The 13391-nt window shown below is 32.9% G+C and overlaps 2 protein-coding genes across 4 annotated transcripts; one reads left to right on the forward strand and one right to left on the reverse strand.

Annotated features, from left to right (window-relative positions):
* Positions 1-3796: 3796 nt before the first annotated feature.
* Positions 3797-5408, forward strand: LOC106752887. 3 transcript variants are annotated; one of them, XM_014634670.2, is made up of 3 exons: positions 3797-3920; positions 4006-4582; positions 5242-5408. In XM_014634670.2, exons 1-2 carry the CDS (start codon positions 3882-3884, stop codon positions 4579-4581), a joined length of 615 nt encoding a protein of 204 aa, XP_014490156.1. In that variant the 5' UTR covers positions 3797-3881; the 3' UTR covers position 4582; positions 5242-5408. The 3 variants fall into 3 exon arrangements, with proteins under 3 accessions (XP_014490156.1, XP_014490157.1, XP_014490155.1); XM_014634671.2 differs by having other exon boundaries at positions 4006-4573; XM_014634669.2 differs by lacking the exon at positions 5242-5408 and having other exon boundaries at positions 4006-5008.
* LOC106752886 (LRR receptor-like serine/threonine-protein kinase FLS2) lies at positions 5282-10363 on the reverse strand. Its single transcript, XM_014634668.2, has 2 exons — positions 6249-10363; positions 5282-5631 (listed from the first exon to the last, which is right to left on the reverse strand). The coding sequence occupies exons 1-2, from the start codon at positions 9394-9396 to the stop codon at positions 5285-5287; spliced, it is 3495 nt and encodes a 1164-aa protein (XP_014490154.2). The 5' UTR covers positions 9397-10363; the 3' UTR covers positions 5282-5284.
* Positions 10364-13391: the final 3028 nt, after the last annotated feature.

The raw sequence follows: 13391 nt of genomic DNA on the forward strand, positions 1-13391 counted from the left end.
CATTTCAAAGTTCGATCCTAGAAATAGTTTATTTCTAGCAACAATTTCACTCTCATTCTCTATCTGACATTATTCAATCATCATTCATTGTTATCTAAAGTCTCATTCAAAAATATAATGTGCTCAATCAGTTCTACTCAAACAATAGATAACAAAAAATAAATAAATTATTCCAAAATAATAGATCATTTATTATCATAATCCGTCATCAAATTCCCAATTAATTAAAATTCCAATCAAATTCCTTTTTGAATCAAATTAATTTCTCTTTCTAATTTAAATTAATTTGATTGCCAATTAATTGCTAAAGACCATAAAAGACCATAAAAAACAATAAATAATTTGGCCGTTGCAGCACTTAAAAATTTGACTGTTGGAATATTACCGTTGAGCAACGTTTCTTTTGCAATAATCTAACATTATTACAACATTCATCACATAGAACATGCTCCCCGAATAACTTTAGTTGGTAGTTTTTGCTCATTCAAACAATTAACACACAGGTAATAAAATCTTCCTTTATTGTCCAGAACATTCATCTTTGCAAATTCAAGAAATTATTCTACTCTAATCTCATATTCATTTGTTGTGCATATAAAATTTATCCAATTCCAATCCATTATTTAAGTTAACAATAAGGAAAGGGGAAGAAAAAATGGAAGTGATGGCCATTGAAATAGATAATTTATGCAAATAACAATCAGATTTGAAAGATGGTCACCAAAACATAAAGGAATAAAGTTGTAATCTAGAAATTATTGAGAGCATAAAAGGAAAAGGTATTGAGTTTGTTAGATATATTATCTTTATCTTTTCTTTATAGATTACTTTTGTCTATTTATTCTTTGACCATCCCAAAATTTGTTATTGATTCCTTAGCTCATCCTGGTTAGTGTCATGCTATGCTAGATGAACTAAGTGCTCTTCAGAATAGTGGAACTTGGGAGCTTGTCCCATTACCGTATGGAAAATTTGTTGTTGGTTGTGGGTGGGTTTTTGTTATCAAAGTTGGTCCTAGTGGAACTATTGATCGCCTCAAAGCTCGTTTTGTGGCCAAAGGTTACACACAAATTTCGGGATTGGATTATGGTAATACTTTTTCTCCAGTGGCAAAGATGACATCTATTCGTTTATTTATAATCATGGCAACTCTTCAATAATGACCTCTTTATCAACTGCATTCCTTAACAGACATTTGCAAGAAGATATTTATATGAAGTAACCTTCAGGATTTATTGCTCAGGGAGAGGATTTTGGGTTGGTATGTCGTCTTCACAAATCATTATATGGACTAAAACAATCTCTTAGGGTCTGGTTTTGAAAATTTAGTAACGTTGTTCAACAATTTGGTATGACTCGGTGTGAGGCAGATCATTCAGTCTTTTACCGTCACTATATTTAATAAAGTTTGATACGGTGAAATGGCAACTTGAAACTACCCAAGAAACCATCAAAAATTTGTTTGATGCCAACAACAAGTTGAAGAAGAATGTTGAAGAGGGTATTTCATCCTTTGTTGTGAAGTATAAAGTAGAATTAAATGAGAGTGAAAGTGTTAGCAAGAAGGGAGTTTCATAATTTATAAACTATGTATTAATTATGCTTGGTTTTTATCAACTGGTTTTTCACTTGCTCATTAGTTTCCAAACTACATGGGAAAATGATTTGGTTTAGTTTAAATAGTTATGTCATATTGGTAGGCTTAAGTTTCACAAAAACAAAAAAGAGACTTCGAGAAAATGGGCTAAATGTTTCACTTGAGTATTCCTTCCCAAGATGATAGAATCTTCTATGGAATGCTCTTTTCCACCCTTTTAATATCATTCTGATAAGTTTATCAGTTATGTCATTCATTGCCTGCAACACTCCAAATGAATTTATCATGCTCATGTTGGTTTTCATTAGTGTCACCCTTTGTTTCTATTAGGTTAGTCTTCCCTCAATTATGATACTCACACTCACACTCTCAAACCAAACCAACTCGCTCAAACCAAACTAATTGTTCAACAACATATATTTTAATGATAATTAACATTAACAAGTATTACACAACCACCAAAAATTTGAAAAAGACACAAGTAATGAAAAAACAAAACACAAAGCTTACCAACAACGTAAGCGTCAAGAGCGAAATGGAGTAGGGAATACGCCACCAACGACGACTAAAGCATGGCCAACAACGAGCCACCAATGACAAGAGTGACTAACCGTGATAAACACGAGCGACGAAACCTTCGATGATAGGAGGTGAAACTGGTCGGTTTTGCGAGCAATAATAATGGGAGGTGAAACATGCACTTTATTAAAAGGTTGAGAAGTGAAACTGAAACACGAAAAAGTTGAAAAAAAGAACATTAAACATTTTATATCGATTATAGTGACTAACTCGTATAGAAAAACTTCTTTAATATTACGAAAATGCCAAATTATAAGTATAATCAGTATAGAAAGTGTTCTATTTTATTACTATTATTAAAACTTTTTTTTACTGTAAGTAGAATTGATATATAATGTTTTAAAATATTTACTGTGTTATTGTATAATTTTTTATACTAAGTGAATTATAATTAGTATAAAAAATTATCTATAAAAAATATCTTTTCTATAGTTATTTTGAGTCAACGACTAAAAGTGCTAACATAAAATCAAATATACTTCGAAAATTTACACATGAACTAAAGCTTCAACAACCGAATTTACAATTTCTATAATATGAATCTTCTCAATGTAGATAAAGCTAATGAATTTGTACATATTTATTGTTGTGTAAGTAAACTTTATTTGTAAAGCTTTGACAATTGTAAATTTAGAAAACTAGGAGCAAGGAGTAACTTTGCAATACTCTTTTAATCAAAAGTTTTTCCTTGTAAAACAATTTTTTTATTTATTTTATAATTTAGAAAAATTGTGTACTTAGCCTATAAAGAAATCATGTACTTGTTAAATCTTAAGGGAAGATTAGTTAATAACCATGAACGGCTTTATTTCCCCGAGTAAGCATAAATGTTAGATAACAATACTTATAATAAATTGTAATTAGTGAAATGTTTTGTAAATTGAATATGAATTTTACATAGTTTAAATTAAGGTGAACTGACATAAATTTTATGAAAAAAAAAATTAGAAAACAAGTTTCAAAACCTTTATATAATTCCACGAGAGTCTAATTGACTAAATTTTCAAAAGTTCCCAGAAACATTTTTAAAAACTCTATTCAGTCTTCAGTAGTTGTTTTATGGAGTAGGTCTGAATTCAAATTAAATTATTTAAACTACGCGATTTCAGTTAACTATGTCTACTCTTACTTTAGACAAATGCCTCCTGAATTCAAAATTATATTTTTCAACTGAAATAACTTTAATCAAAATATGGTTTCAAAATACTGCTTACAAACAAGAATATTGAAAAATATTTTTTGAAACACTTAAATTTTTTACATTCATATGACACTACTCTTATTTATTTTTTATTCTTTTCTTTCTTAAAAAACTACAAAACTTTATATTTTTTTAAACTATTTTACCTTTCTATTATGTGTCAAATGAATATAAAAGTATATCATAATATTATTACTCAAAAATATTATATAAATTCAAATCAATTATAAGGTATAAGAGGATGTAATAAAATGATAATAATAATTAGACTACATTTTTTTTACAACATTGGTTATCATTTGATTCGTTTAAAATTACTTCTCAACTAATAATAATAATTATAAATATTAATATAAATGACACATGTTGAAATATCGTAAAAAAAAATCTTATCTAATTAGCATTATTCGATAAAATATCCCAATACTTTCCGGTGCTGCGCACTGCTCCGTCGTTATAAAGGAAAGCCACAAGAGGACAACAAAATTCGACCATTTTCGAATCATGTCATCGCATTTCAATTTCTTCTCCTCACTGAAACAGGTGCAGATGCGTAATTGTAATTCCAACATCATAAAATGTTTTCTTTTAATGAATTTTGAGTTCTGAAAGTTTGATGCTTGTTCAGGTTGAAAAGAGGTTAAAATTAGACCAAACATCAGCAGCAATAGAATCTCAGATACAAGAAAGCACTTTGGGCTCTCCCATATTCCTCCAATCTAATTGTAGCCAGAACTGTCCCTCCCAAGACAGCAGTGAAGCTCCACAAGCATTCCTCTCCGTTCCCCAAGAATTTCCAGCAACCTATCAAAACCCTTCTCAAATAGATCATGTTACTCCTGTAAATGAAGCCGATGACGATGATGACGATATTGAGCAGTTAATGGAGCTTTTGGGATTATCAGAGGAACAAGAGCAAAGGGATGATAATTTTGATGATTGTGGTTCTTGTCACTGTGAAGGTGGATTTTATGCAAAAGTTGTTGGTGTGGAAGGGCCAAAGTGTAGGAAAGAGGTGGCGAGGTTAGATGGGTGGATAAAGCACTTTCTGAATGGTGGCGGGGAAGAGAAGCTAGAGCCCTTGAGATTGGCACACCTGCTTTTAGGGAAAGCCGCTTTTGTTTCTGATAGTGGTGCTTATAGAGAATTGGACTTCCCTTCAACCATTCAAGAATTTCTTCATACTGATTCTTCCTGTAATTGAGGCAACCCCCTTTTCTTATTACTCTTTAGCTTTGGTGTCTACTTTGTGGTATTCTTCTTTCTGATTGTTATGTGCAAAATGCAACTCTCTAGAAGCTTCAGAGCCTTTATGACTGATACAAAACTTCGAAGATTCTTTCACCGTGCCCCTTGGAATATTGGGCTATTAACTTCAAAGTAGTTTGTTATTTTTCGTTTCACATTAACTTCATTCTCCGTCTATTAAGAGAGGACATATCACTGTGTAATGTAAATGAGAAGAGAGTTGGGCGTAATGCAAGGGTTGGATAGAGTAACTTTTTGCTAAGTTTTGTTAGTTCGTCTTATTTCTTGTAAGATTATTATCATACAGTGTAGTTGGTAATTTTCCTGGTGGAATTATGAAATTTTGTAATGAAATATTCAAGTTACATTTGCATATAAAGCAAACATGGGGAAGGGGAGTGAAAAAGAAAAAGCATGCACAATAGATGTTATATTACACATGCGAAGGATGGGTGGTAATTTCCTTGCATTTATTAAAAACTCTTGTTTTCCATTAAAAAAATATTGCATGAATTTCATCTTAACTGGAAAACTAACATGGGTACAATAAGGCTTTGCTGTTTTTGAAGTCAACACTAATGTGGTAATGTGGAATCATTTAATTTTTCTTCTTTAGGAAAAGCAGCTCCAAGAATTTGTTGGTTGGTGGTGTTTATCATTTAGCAAGACAGTGTTGTTTGAAGCTTCACAAGGGCAGATAACACCTCATTCATATTGGGTCTCTGTTCAGGATCAGGTATGGTGCAACACAGAGATAGCTTAAAGAGCTCTGCCAACACTTCATCATAGTCTTTTGTTACATTCCAGGTCAACAAAGGATCCACAACATTCATAAGTTGTTCTGTTCCATCTGCAAGGGCTTTTGCCACTAATTCACGCAAAGTGATTGGCAAACCATTCTCTTCCGAGAGTCCTGTCGGCCTTCTTTTGGTTAGGAACTCCATTACTATGATACCAAAGCTGAACACATCTGCTTTAGTTGTCACTTTCCTCGTGTAGGCAAATTCTGAGAATTACACGCCAAAAATATCTTGTTTAGAGTATGAAACTTAAAAGCTTTTTGTGTACGAAGTTAATAAACTAAGAGGATTACAAACAGTAAAAGTTATATTCGATATTTTAAATAAAACTAGGTGTTTATAATAGGCAAATTTGCTATCTCTTTTTGCACAAAGAAGGGAAATCTAAAGGGGATAGGGTTCTCCATGCTTATATGAATCTAATAGGAAATGCCTCTGCTTATCCCTTACACACAAGTCAGTTAGTTAAGCTTACCATTAACAAAAGCTGTTGGTAGCGTTGAAATGATAGTTATGCGGAATATGGTCATGCAGTCAATGTAATGAAGTCTTGGTGATGCTAACTTTTCTTAATAAAACAATCAAATTTGGCCTCATATGCATAGAATAAAAACAGAAAATAGACACTAACACTTGTTCATGCCTAGAGCGTTTTTTTATGTTACTTAGGCTGATTATGACAATCTAAGGTGCAGGATTTACTACAGATCCAACAGGAACTAAATATTCATTTGAATTGCAAGTCTGCCATTAAAATAACTGTGATAAAAACTTATTGTACGTTGAAGATAAGAAATTAGCAAAGTAGGAAAGGCTTTTTTACCTGGTGCCATGTAGCCAACTGTGCCTTGCACAGCTGCTGACGACGAAAGGGTACTACCTTCTTGTAGGTGAAGACCAAGTATTCGAGCTGTGCCAAAGTCACTGACATGAGCTTCCCAGTCTCTATCTAAAAGAATGTTGGAAGGCTTTAAATCACAGTGCACAATGGGAATATGATAACCCGAGTGCAAATAATCCAATGCTTCAGCAATAGATATGAAGACTCGGACTCTTTCAGATAATGTCCACCTAGAGATCACAGACTGATCTACCTCGTTTCCATGTATGATGCTATCCAAATTTCCATTTTTCATGTACTCCAGAACCAAAGCCTTCATTTTCCCACTCTCCCAGGCATATCCAAGTACTTTGATCAAATTCCTATGTCTCAACTGGCTCAAGGTGTTGGCTTCTCTCTTGAAGATCTTGTCAGTATTGGAAGAGCATTGTTGCAAATTCAACCTTTTTATGGCAACAACCTGGCCATCTTCCATTTGACCCTTGTAAACTGTGCTCAAACTGCTAGCACCGATGATGCTGTCCGCACTGAAAAATCTAGTGGCATTCTCCAATTCCTTTGTACTGAACCTTTTAAGTGCCAATGCTGAATTGTAGTCTGGTTCATGATTTACACTGCTGTCTCTTTCTTTAGAATTGCAGAGTTTGGTGCCACGAGTGAGAATTAGAATAATTACCACTAGAAGTATAGCTAGAGATCCAAGTGAAGCAATAATAATTATGCCCTTCTTGGAAAGTGAGTGTTTTGTCTTCCTGCATGGCAGTAGGAACTGAGCTCCACAAAGATCCTGGTTTCCCATCACACTAGATGCATTGATTTGTGCAAATACTCCGGTCTTAGGAACAGGACCTTCAAGTTGATTGAAGGAAAGGTTGAGATGCACCAAGTTGGAAAGGTTGGCAAAGCCCTCAGGAATAACTCCCTTCAAGTCATTCTGAGAAAGATCTAGGGAACTAAGATGATCAAGTTCTGCCAGTATATCAGGGATTTCACCATCTAAGTGGTTCCTTGAGAGGTTTAAGCTTTCAAGCAAGTCCATGTGATTAAACGCTTCCGCGGGAATAGGACCTGAAATACTGTTTCCTGAAAAATCAAGATTAAACAGATTTCTGCACCCAGCAAGTGTTTTGGGAATGAAACCCGAAAGATTATTGTTTGAAATGTCAATAGCCTGTATCATTTCCAGCATGCCCAACTCAGTTGAAACATTTCCGACCAAGTGGTTGTAAGAAAGGTTGAGATACATCTGCATGCTTTTTAAGTTTGCAATGACATCACCAGGAATTGATCCTGTAAGCTGGTTGTGAGAGAGATCCAAAACTAAAAGTTGGTTTAGCTTCCCCATGCTTCTTGGAATGGACCCATTAAGTTTGTTGCCATGAAGGTCTAGGAAGGAAAGCATCTCAAGCTTTGAGAGACTATCAGGTATTTGCCCAACCAACCTATTTTGATGCAGGAAAAGTTCGGTTAGTCCTTTTAATTCGGAGAGCTTATCAGGTATTGTACCTTCTAATAAATTGGCATGAAGAGTGAGCCCCTGAAGGCGAGAAAGTTTGGAAAATTCTGGAGGAATTTGACCTGTAAACTTATTTTCAGAGAGGGATAGAGTAATGAGTTGATTCAAGTTTCCAATCTCTGGTGGAATTGGTCCTGTGAAAGAATTTACATTCAACTGTAGGCGTTGAAGTTTAGACAGGTTTTGGATACCTGGTTTTATCAATCCACTGAAGTTATTCATTGCCAAACTTAGAGTGCTAAGATTTGAGCAGTTATAGAGGTCATCCGGGATTTCCCCAGTCATTTTGTTGGATGCAAGAGAGAGGAAAGTAAGATTTGGTGACCTGGAAAAACCCTCAGGAATTTTACCACTTAAAGCATTAAAAGACAAACTTACATTTACCAGTCCGGTACAATTGGTAATGCTAGGCGGGATGGGTCCAGTAAAGTGGTTTGCGTTCAAAACAAGAAACTGCAAATTACGAAGCACACCCAAGTTTGAAGGAAGTTCACCTGAGAGTAGATTCTGGCTCATTGACAGATATGTCAAGTTTGTCAATTTTGTTATTGATGAAGGGATCTCCCCAGTTAACTTATTTAAATGCAGGGTTAGAACCTGCAAGGAGTTCATATATCCAATCTCAGAAGATATTGTTCCCTCTAAGTTATTCTGTGAGAGGCCTAGATGTGTTAATGATTTCAACTGGAATATGGCTGAAGGGATGGTGGAATTCAAGTTATTCTTGTGTAACTTCAATTTCTCCAACTTAACTAAATTTCCTAGCTCAGGAGGAATACTTCCAATAAGCTGATTATCGGATAACTCAAGGCTTGAAAGATTGCTACACTTACCAAGCTCAAAAGGAATTTTCCCAGTCAAGGAATTTTGGAACAATTCAAGGTATTCTAATTTTGTCAGGTTTCCAATCTCTCGAGGTATTACACCTGACAACTTGTTTTGGCTAAAATCAAGAGCTCGCAAAGCTCCTAACTGACCTACGGAAAGAGGTATAGATCCTACCAAATTATTTCCAAAACCTGCAATCTGTACAAGGTTAACTAGATTCCCAATGTTTGATGGGATTCTGCCTGTAAGATTGTTGAAATTAAAAGCAATACCCAACAAAGAAGTGCAGTTGAATATGCTCTCAGGGAGGCTTCCATTCAAGAAGTTGTTACCTAAATCCAAATACTGCAGGCTTTTAAGGCTACCTAATTGTGGAGGGATGGGACCTGAGAGAGAATTGTCAACAAGATTAAGTTGTGTAAGTTGAGTATTAAGACCGAGTTCAGCAGGAATGTAGCCAGTGAATGAGTTTGAAGTTATATCAAAAACCTGAAGGCCTGAAATGTTCCCAACGAAAGGTGAAATCTTCCCTTGGAGTTGAAGACTAACTAGAGAAATCGAAATGACATGATTTGAAGATGGGTCACATGCAATGCCAGACCAATTGCAGTGGTTGCGACTGTCTACCCAGTCTGCTAGAGCCCCACTTGGGTCACCAGTGATGGAGTTCTTGAAAGCTTTCAAGGCTTCAATTTCAACCTCCAAGCTTGTTTCAGCATGGGAAACTATGGATACAATGGAAAGGACAACGAATGTAGTCAACCTAATCTTTAGGGAGAGCATCATTGTGGAATATTGTAGATAGAGTTCAATTGCAGTTTACTGATACTAAAATGGAAGTGAACGAAGCCTTTATATACAACTGATAATGTTCATCGATCCACCAATAATTTCAAAAGGCATGGCCCCCCATTTGTGACAGAGTGTGTTCAATGACATCTAGGCTAGTCAAATCTTTAGAAGGGATTAATGTTACTTAGAACAAAAACCGTGATTGTTTCGACGAGGACTGAAGATCTTAACTTTGACTTACGATATCATGTCAGTATAACGAATCAGGTCGCATCTTCTACTGATTGAGACACCCCATAGAATCCGCAAAGTCAAATATGGATATTTACACTCAAAGGTTGAGAGAGAGTACACATGGAAGGTACTATTTTAAGATGGTTATCCATAGTGCTTCAAACCAGCAATAACTAAGTTATTTTTTAATACCTAGCATTAGAAGAAACCAATTTAATACTAAGTAAAAGAATATAATCAAAGTTTGAAACTTTGATTAATTGCAAATTGCATTTGGATGAAGGCATTGAACGTTGATTTTCCTAGACTTGTTGAGTCGTCTGCTTTTGTCTTTTTATAGCCTTTAATTAGCAGAAAGCAGTTTGGCATTGGCAGAAAGAATATGAAAACGTATTAATTAAGAAGTTGAGCGTGACTAGTGGAGCAAATATGGTGTGTTTTAGATATAAAAGAGTCGACATTAACCATAAGAAGCAAAAGTGAATTTGCATGGATATCAACAAACGCGGTTTGCAGATGAAGACACCAAACAACTTGGTTATAGATAATGTGTGAATGCCATGCAAGTTGCACAAAATAAAAGCAAAAGATTATTGAAACAAGGTAAAGCTGGCACATTGGTTCAGACGTGTGGATTTGGTTCAACTTCAAGGGGTGACAAAGACCACTGAACATCCTTTGCAAGTACAACAATTACACTCGAAGTTGTTAATCAATTAGAATTGTAACTACCTAGTCTGAAATATTCGAAATATAATAAAATAATAAATATAAATGAGTGTAAAAATTTGCTAAGTGTCAGAATAATAGTATTATTTATCTTTCTCTATCAAACAATTCAGATATATAGATCTTATACGTTATTATTTTCTAAGAAATCTGTTTTCTAATATTTATCTAAAGGTAATGAAAAAAAAAACCTATAATATAAACGGATACTACCATAGTGAGTTCATTTTCTTTACTCATTTATATACCATTACATTTTGGTGTTTCTTTCAAATTTTTACTTGAATTTCGAAGTTGGTGTAAATCCCTTTTAGACTATTACAGCAACTCAACAACAAACTCTTGGAAATATGAACTCAGCTATTGAGAATTCACTCTTTTCACCACGGAAGTATCTTACCTTTAGCAGGAATAAGAAAAAAGTAGTGGAATGTGAATAGTATTTGGACAGAATCTACTTCCCAGCCGTTTAATTTGTGAAGTTGCAGATGTTTTTTTATATCATGTTATCATGTACTAGTGTTTCTTTTGAGATAGTGCTTAGGTTGGTGAGGATCCTGTAGATTCTAAACTTGGTAGTGTGTTGAGAAATAACTGTGGAGGATGATGGTCTATGATTTGAACTATTATTAATTGAAATAAAAGTAAAGTGTTTTGGACTTAATTGAAAAAAGAAAATGTACACATATAACTGGCCAGAAATTGCACTCACTTATGCCGACATTAATAATATAAACTTTATCTGTCCAAAACTATTGCCCTTTATTGACATTTTACAAATATTAGAATTTTCTTAATAGAATTATTGAATGATGTGATATATATATATATATATATATATATATATATATATATATATATATTATTGGTTTGTTAATATTGTTTTCAATTGGAATGTGTTAACAGCCTATATAATAAATTTAGAATGAAAACGAACTCACTATGTGCTCTTTTGTTTTGATAAATTCAATCAATTATAGATAATTTTTGTTTATAAATTTTCTCATTTTCCCCCTTGTATTATAATTTCAACACAATAGTAACAACTTAATAAAAGTAATAATTAGGTCAAGAATATGCGAGAAATACGTACAACAAAGAAAAAAAAAAGGGTCAAGAGGCATAAAAGTTTAAGGAGGAAAAATACTTGTATTATATATATATATATATATATATATATATATATATATATATAAAAGTATAAGTTGAAATGTTATATTATACACTAGTGCAGTCAAAATGAGTTGAAACTCGTGACTCAATCCGACTGATCACGGGTTTGAGTCGGATTGGATTGGAAAAAAATGTAAAAATTTTGATGTGAGCCAATTTTAACCTGGTTCCCTAAGAACCTGACTCACCCGGGTTGAATCTCTGGTGAGCCGGGTTGGCTCACCAACCCACTATTTTTTTTTTATTGAAATCAAATTAATTAAATTAATTATTCAAAATGCACAACATTTACTTCGCAATAGAGCTTTTCGTGCTGTGATGTGCTGCTGTTTATCCAAAAGTTTCCCTCTACTATATATTTTTGTTAACAGCTATATGTAGTTTCTTGGTCAAACGATTGTGTATATCTTATTAAACTAAATTGGTAAAATTTGATGCTTGATAGCTTAAAATATATAACAATAGAGTCTTTTGTTTCATTTTCTTTTATGCCAATTGGTCTAATTATTACTATTTCAATTTGATCTATCAAAGTAACATGTTATAAAAATCTCATAAGAAGAGGGCAAAAAATGTTAAGTGAACCAATGAGCCAACCCGTTTAACCCACCAACCCGTAGTGGGTCGGATCGAGTCCAAATTTTTTCGGCTCACAAATAAATGAACGGGTTGAGTTGGTTCACTAAGTGGTCAACCCGTGGTGGATCGAATTAGGTTGGGTCAGGCTACCCGTTTTGACAACTCTATTGTACACGAATAAGTTAAACGATATTAAGAACTATTAATTCATTCAAGCTCCCGTTTTTTCAAGCATTATACAGTTTTCAATTCATATAATTTATGATTAATAATAATTTATGATGTATAATGGTTTTAGTTTTAGAATGGTTGAAAATTCAAAAGTTATTAGTTATTACAATTGATTAATTAATTGAATTACTGGTTTTATTTAGGTATATAATTTTCAAATATGAGATTTACTATAATTATGAAATATTAAGAGAATATATTTTTCAAATGTGAGATTACTAATATTAAGAGAAAATTAATAACGTAGAAGAAATATTAGACAAAATATTTTTAAAATGTCTGATTACTTGTTATAAAAACATCAGTGTCAATGCCTGAAATGGTTTCTTTTGTTAAAAGAAAAAATTAAATTCTTTAAGGTTTATTTCAGATTCTTCGTGCTACAAGATGAGTAATATCAAGAGGAAAATATAGAATTTGATCAATTATAAATATCTGAAATTTAAAAAAAAAAAAAAAACTACCAAAAAAAAATACGATTTTTATTATTTGAAGTTTTTATTAAAAAAATGTTTTAAACTCCATATTTTTTATACACGACTTGAGTCTATTGTCTTAAAATTTCAAATTAAAGATAATATTAAATTTACTTAATTAACTTGTGATCTATAAATAAAGAACTTTCCTTTTAGATTTCCAAACCCTCCCCTCTTATCTCTTACCATAATACACACATGTATTGTGAAAGTCTGTAATTTTTATTTAAGAAAAAAAAAGAAAAATAGAATAAATATTAATTTCGTCTTTTGATAAAGTAAGAAAAATAAAAGTTAGGTTTAATACCCAACTTTGTCTCTAGTTTGGTTGGCAAATCTCAATTTAGTCCCTCTTTAGAAAAGTGTTTGAAATTGATCCTTACTTTTAAATTTTTGAGTCAAAATAGTCCATCCCGTTAAATAATGACAAACGGTGTTAAATTTTTTTTTTCTCTCTTCTCATTTTCTGTGCATTGCAGGTTTTTGTCAGCATTTACAGTATTTAATGATTATTGTACTTTTCCCCATAAAAAAATTAATATGATTAAATAAAAAATTTAATTTTTT

The sequence above is a fragment of the Vigna radiata genome, unplaced genomic scaffold, assembly GCF_000741045.1.
Source record: "Vigna radiata var. radiata cultivar VC1973A unplaced genomic scaffold, Vradiata_ver6 scaffold_48, whole genome shotgun sequence".
Classification (NCBI taxonomy): Eukaryota; Viridiplantae; Streptophyta; class Magnoliopsida; order Fabales; family Fabaceae; genus Vigna; species Vigna radiata.

What these genes read in the sequence shown, in the direction of transcription:
- LOC106752886 (XM_014634668.2), bottom strand. Translation starts at nt 9,396, where the DNA reads ATGATGCTCTCCCTAAAGATTAGGTTGACTACATTCGTTGTCCTTTCC. An exon ending in AGTTGGCTACATGGCACCAG is followed by an intron (nt 5,632 to 6,248) that starts GTAAAAAAGCCT and finishes TGTAATTCTCAG; the next exon opens with AATTTGCCTACACGAGGAAA.
- LOC106752887 (XM_014634670.2), top strand. Translation starts at nt 3,882, where the DNA reads ATGTCATCGCATTTCAATTTCTTCTCCTCACTGAAACAG. An exon ending in TCTTCTCCTCACTGAAACAG is followed by an intron (nt 3,921 to 4,005) that starts GTGCAGATGCGT and finishes ATGCTTGTTCAG; the next exon opens with GTTGAAAAGAGGTTAAAATT.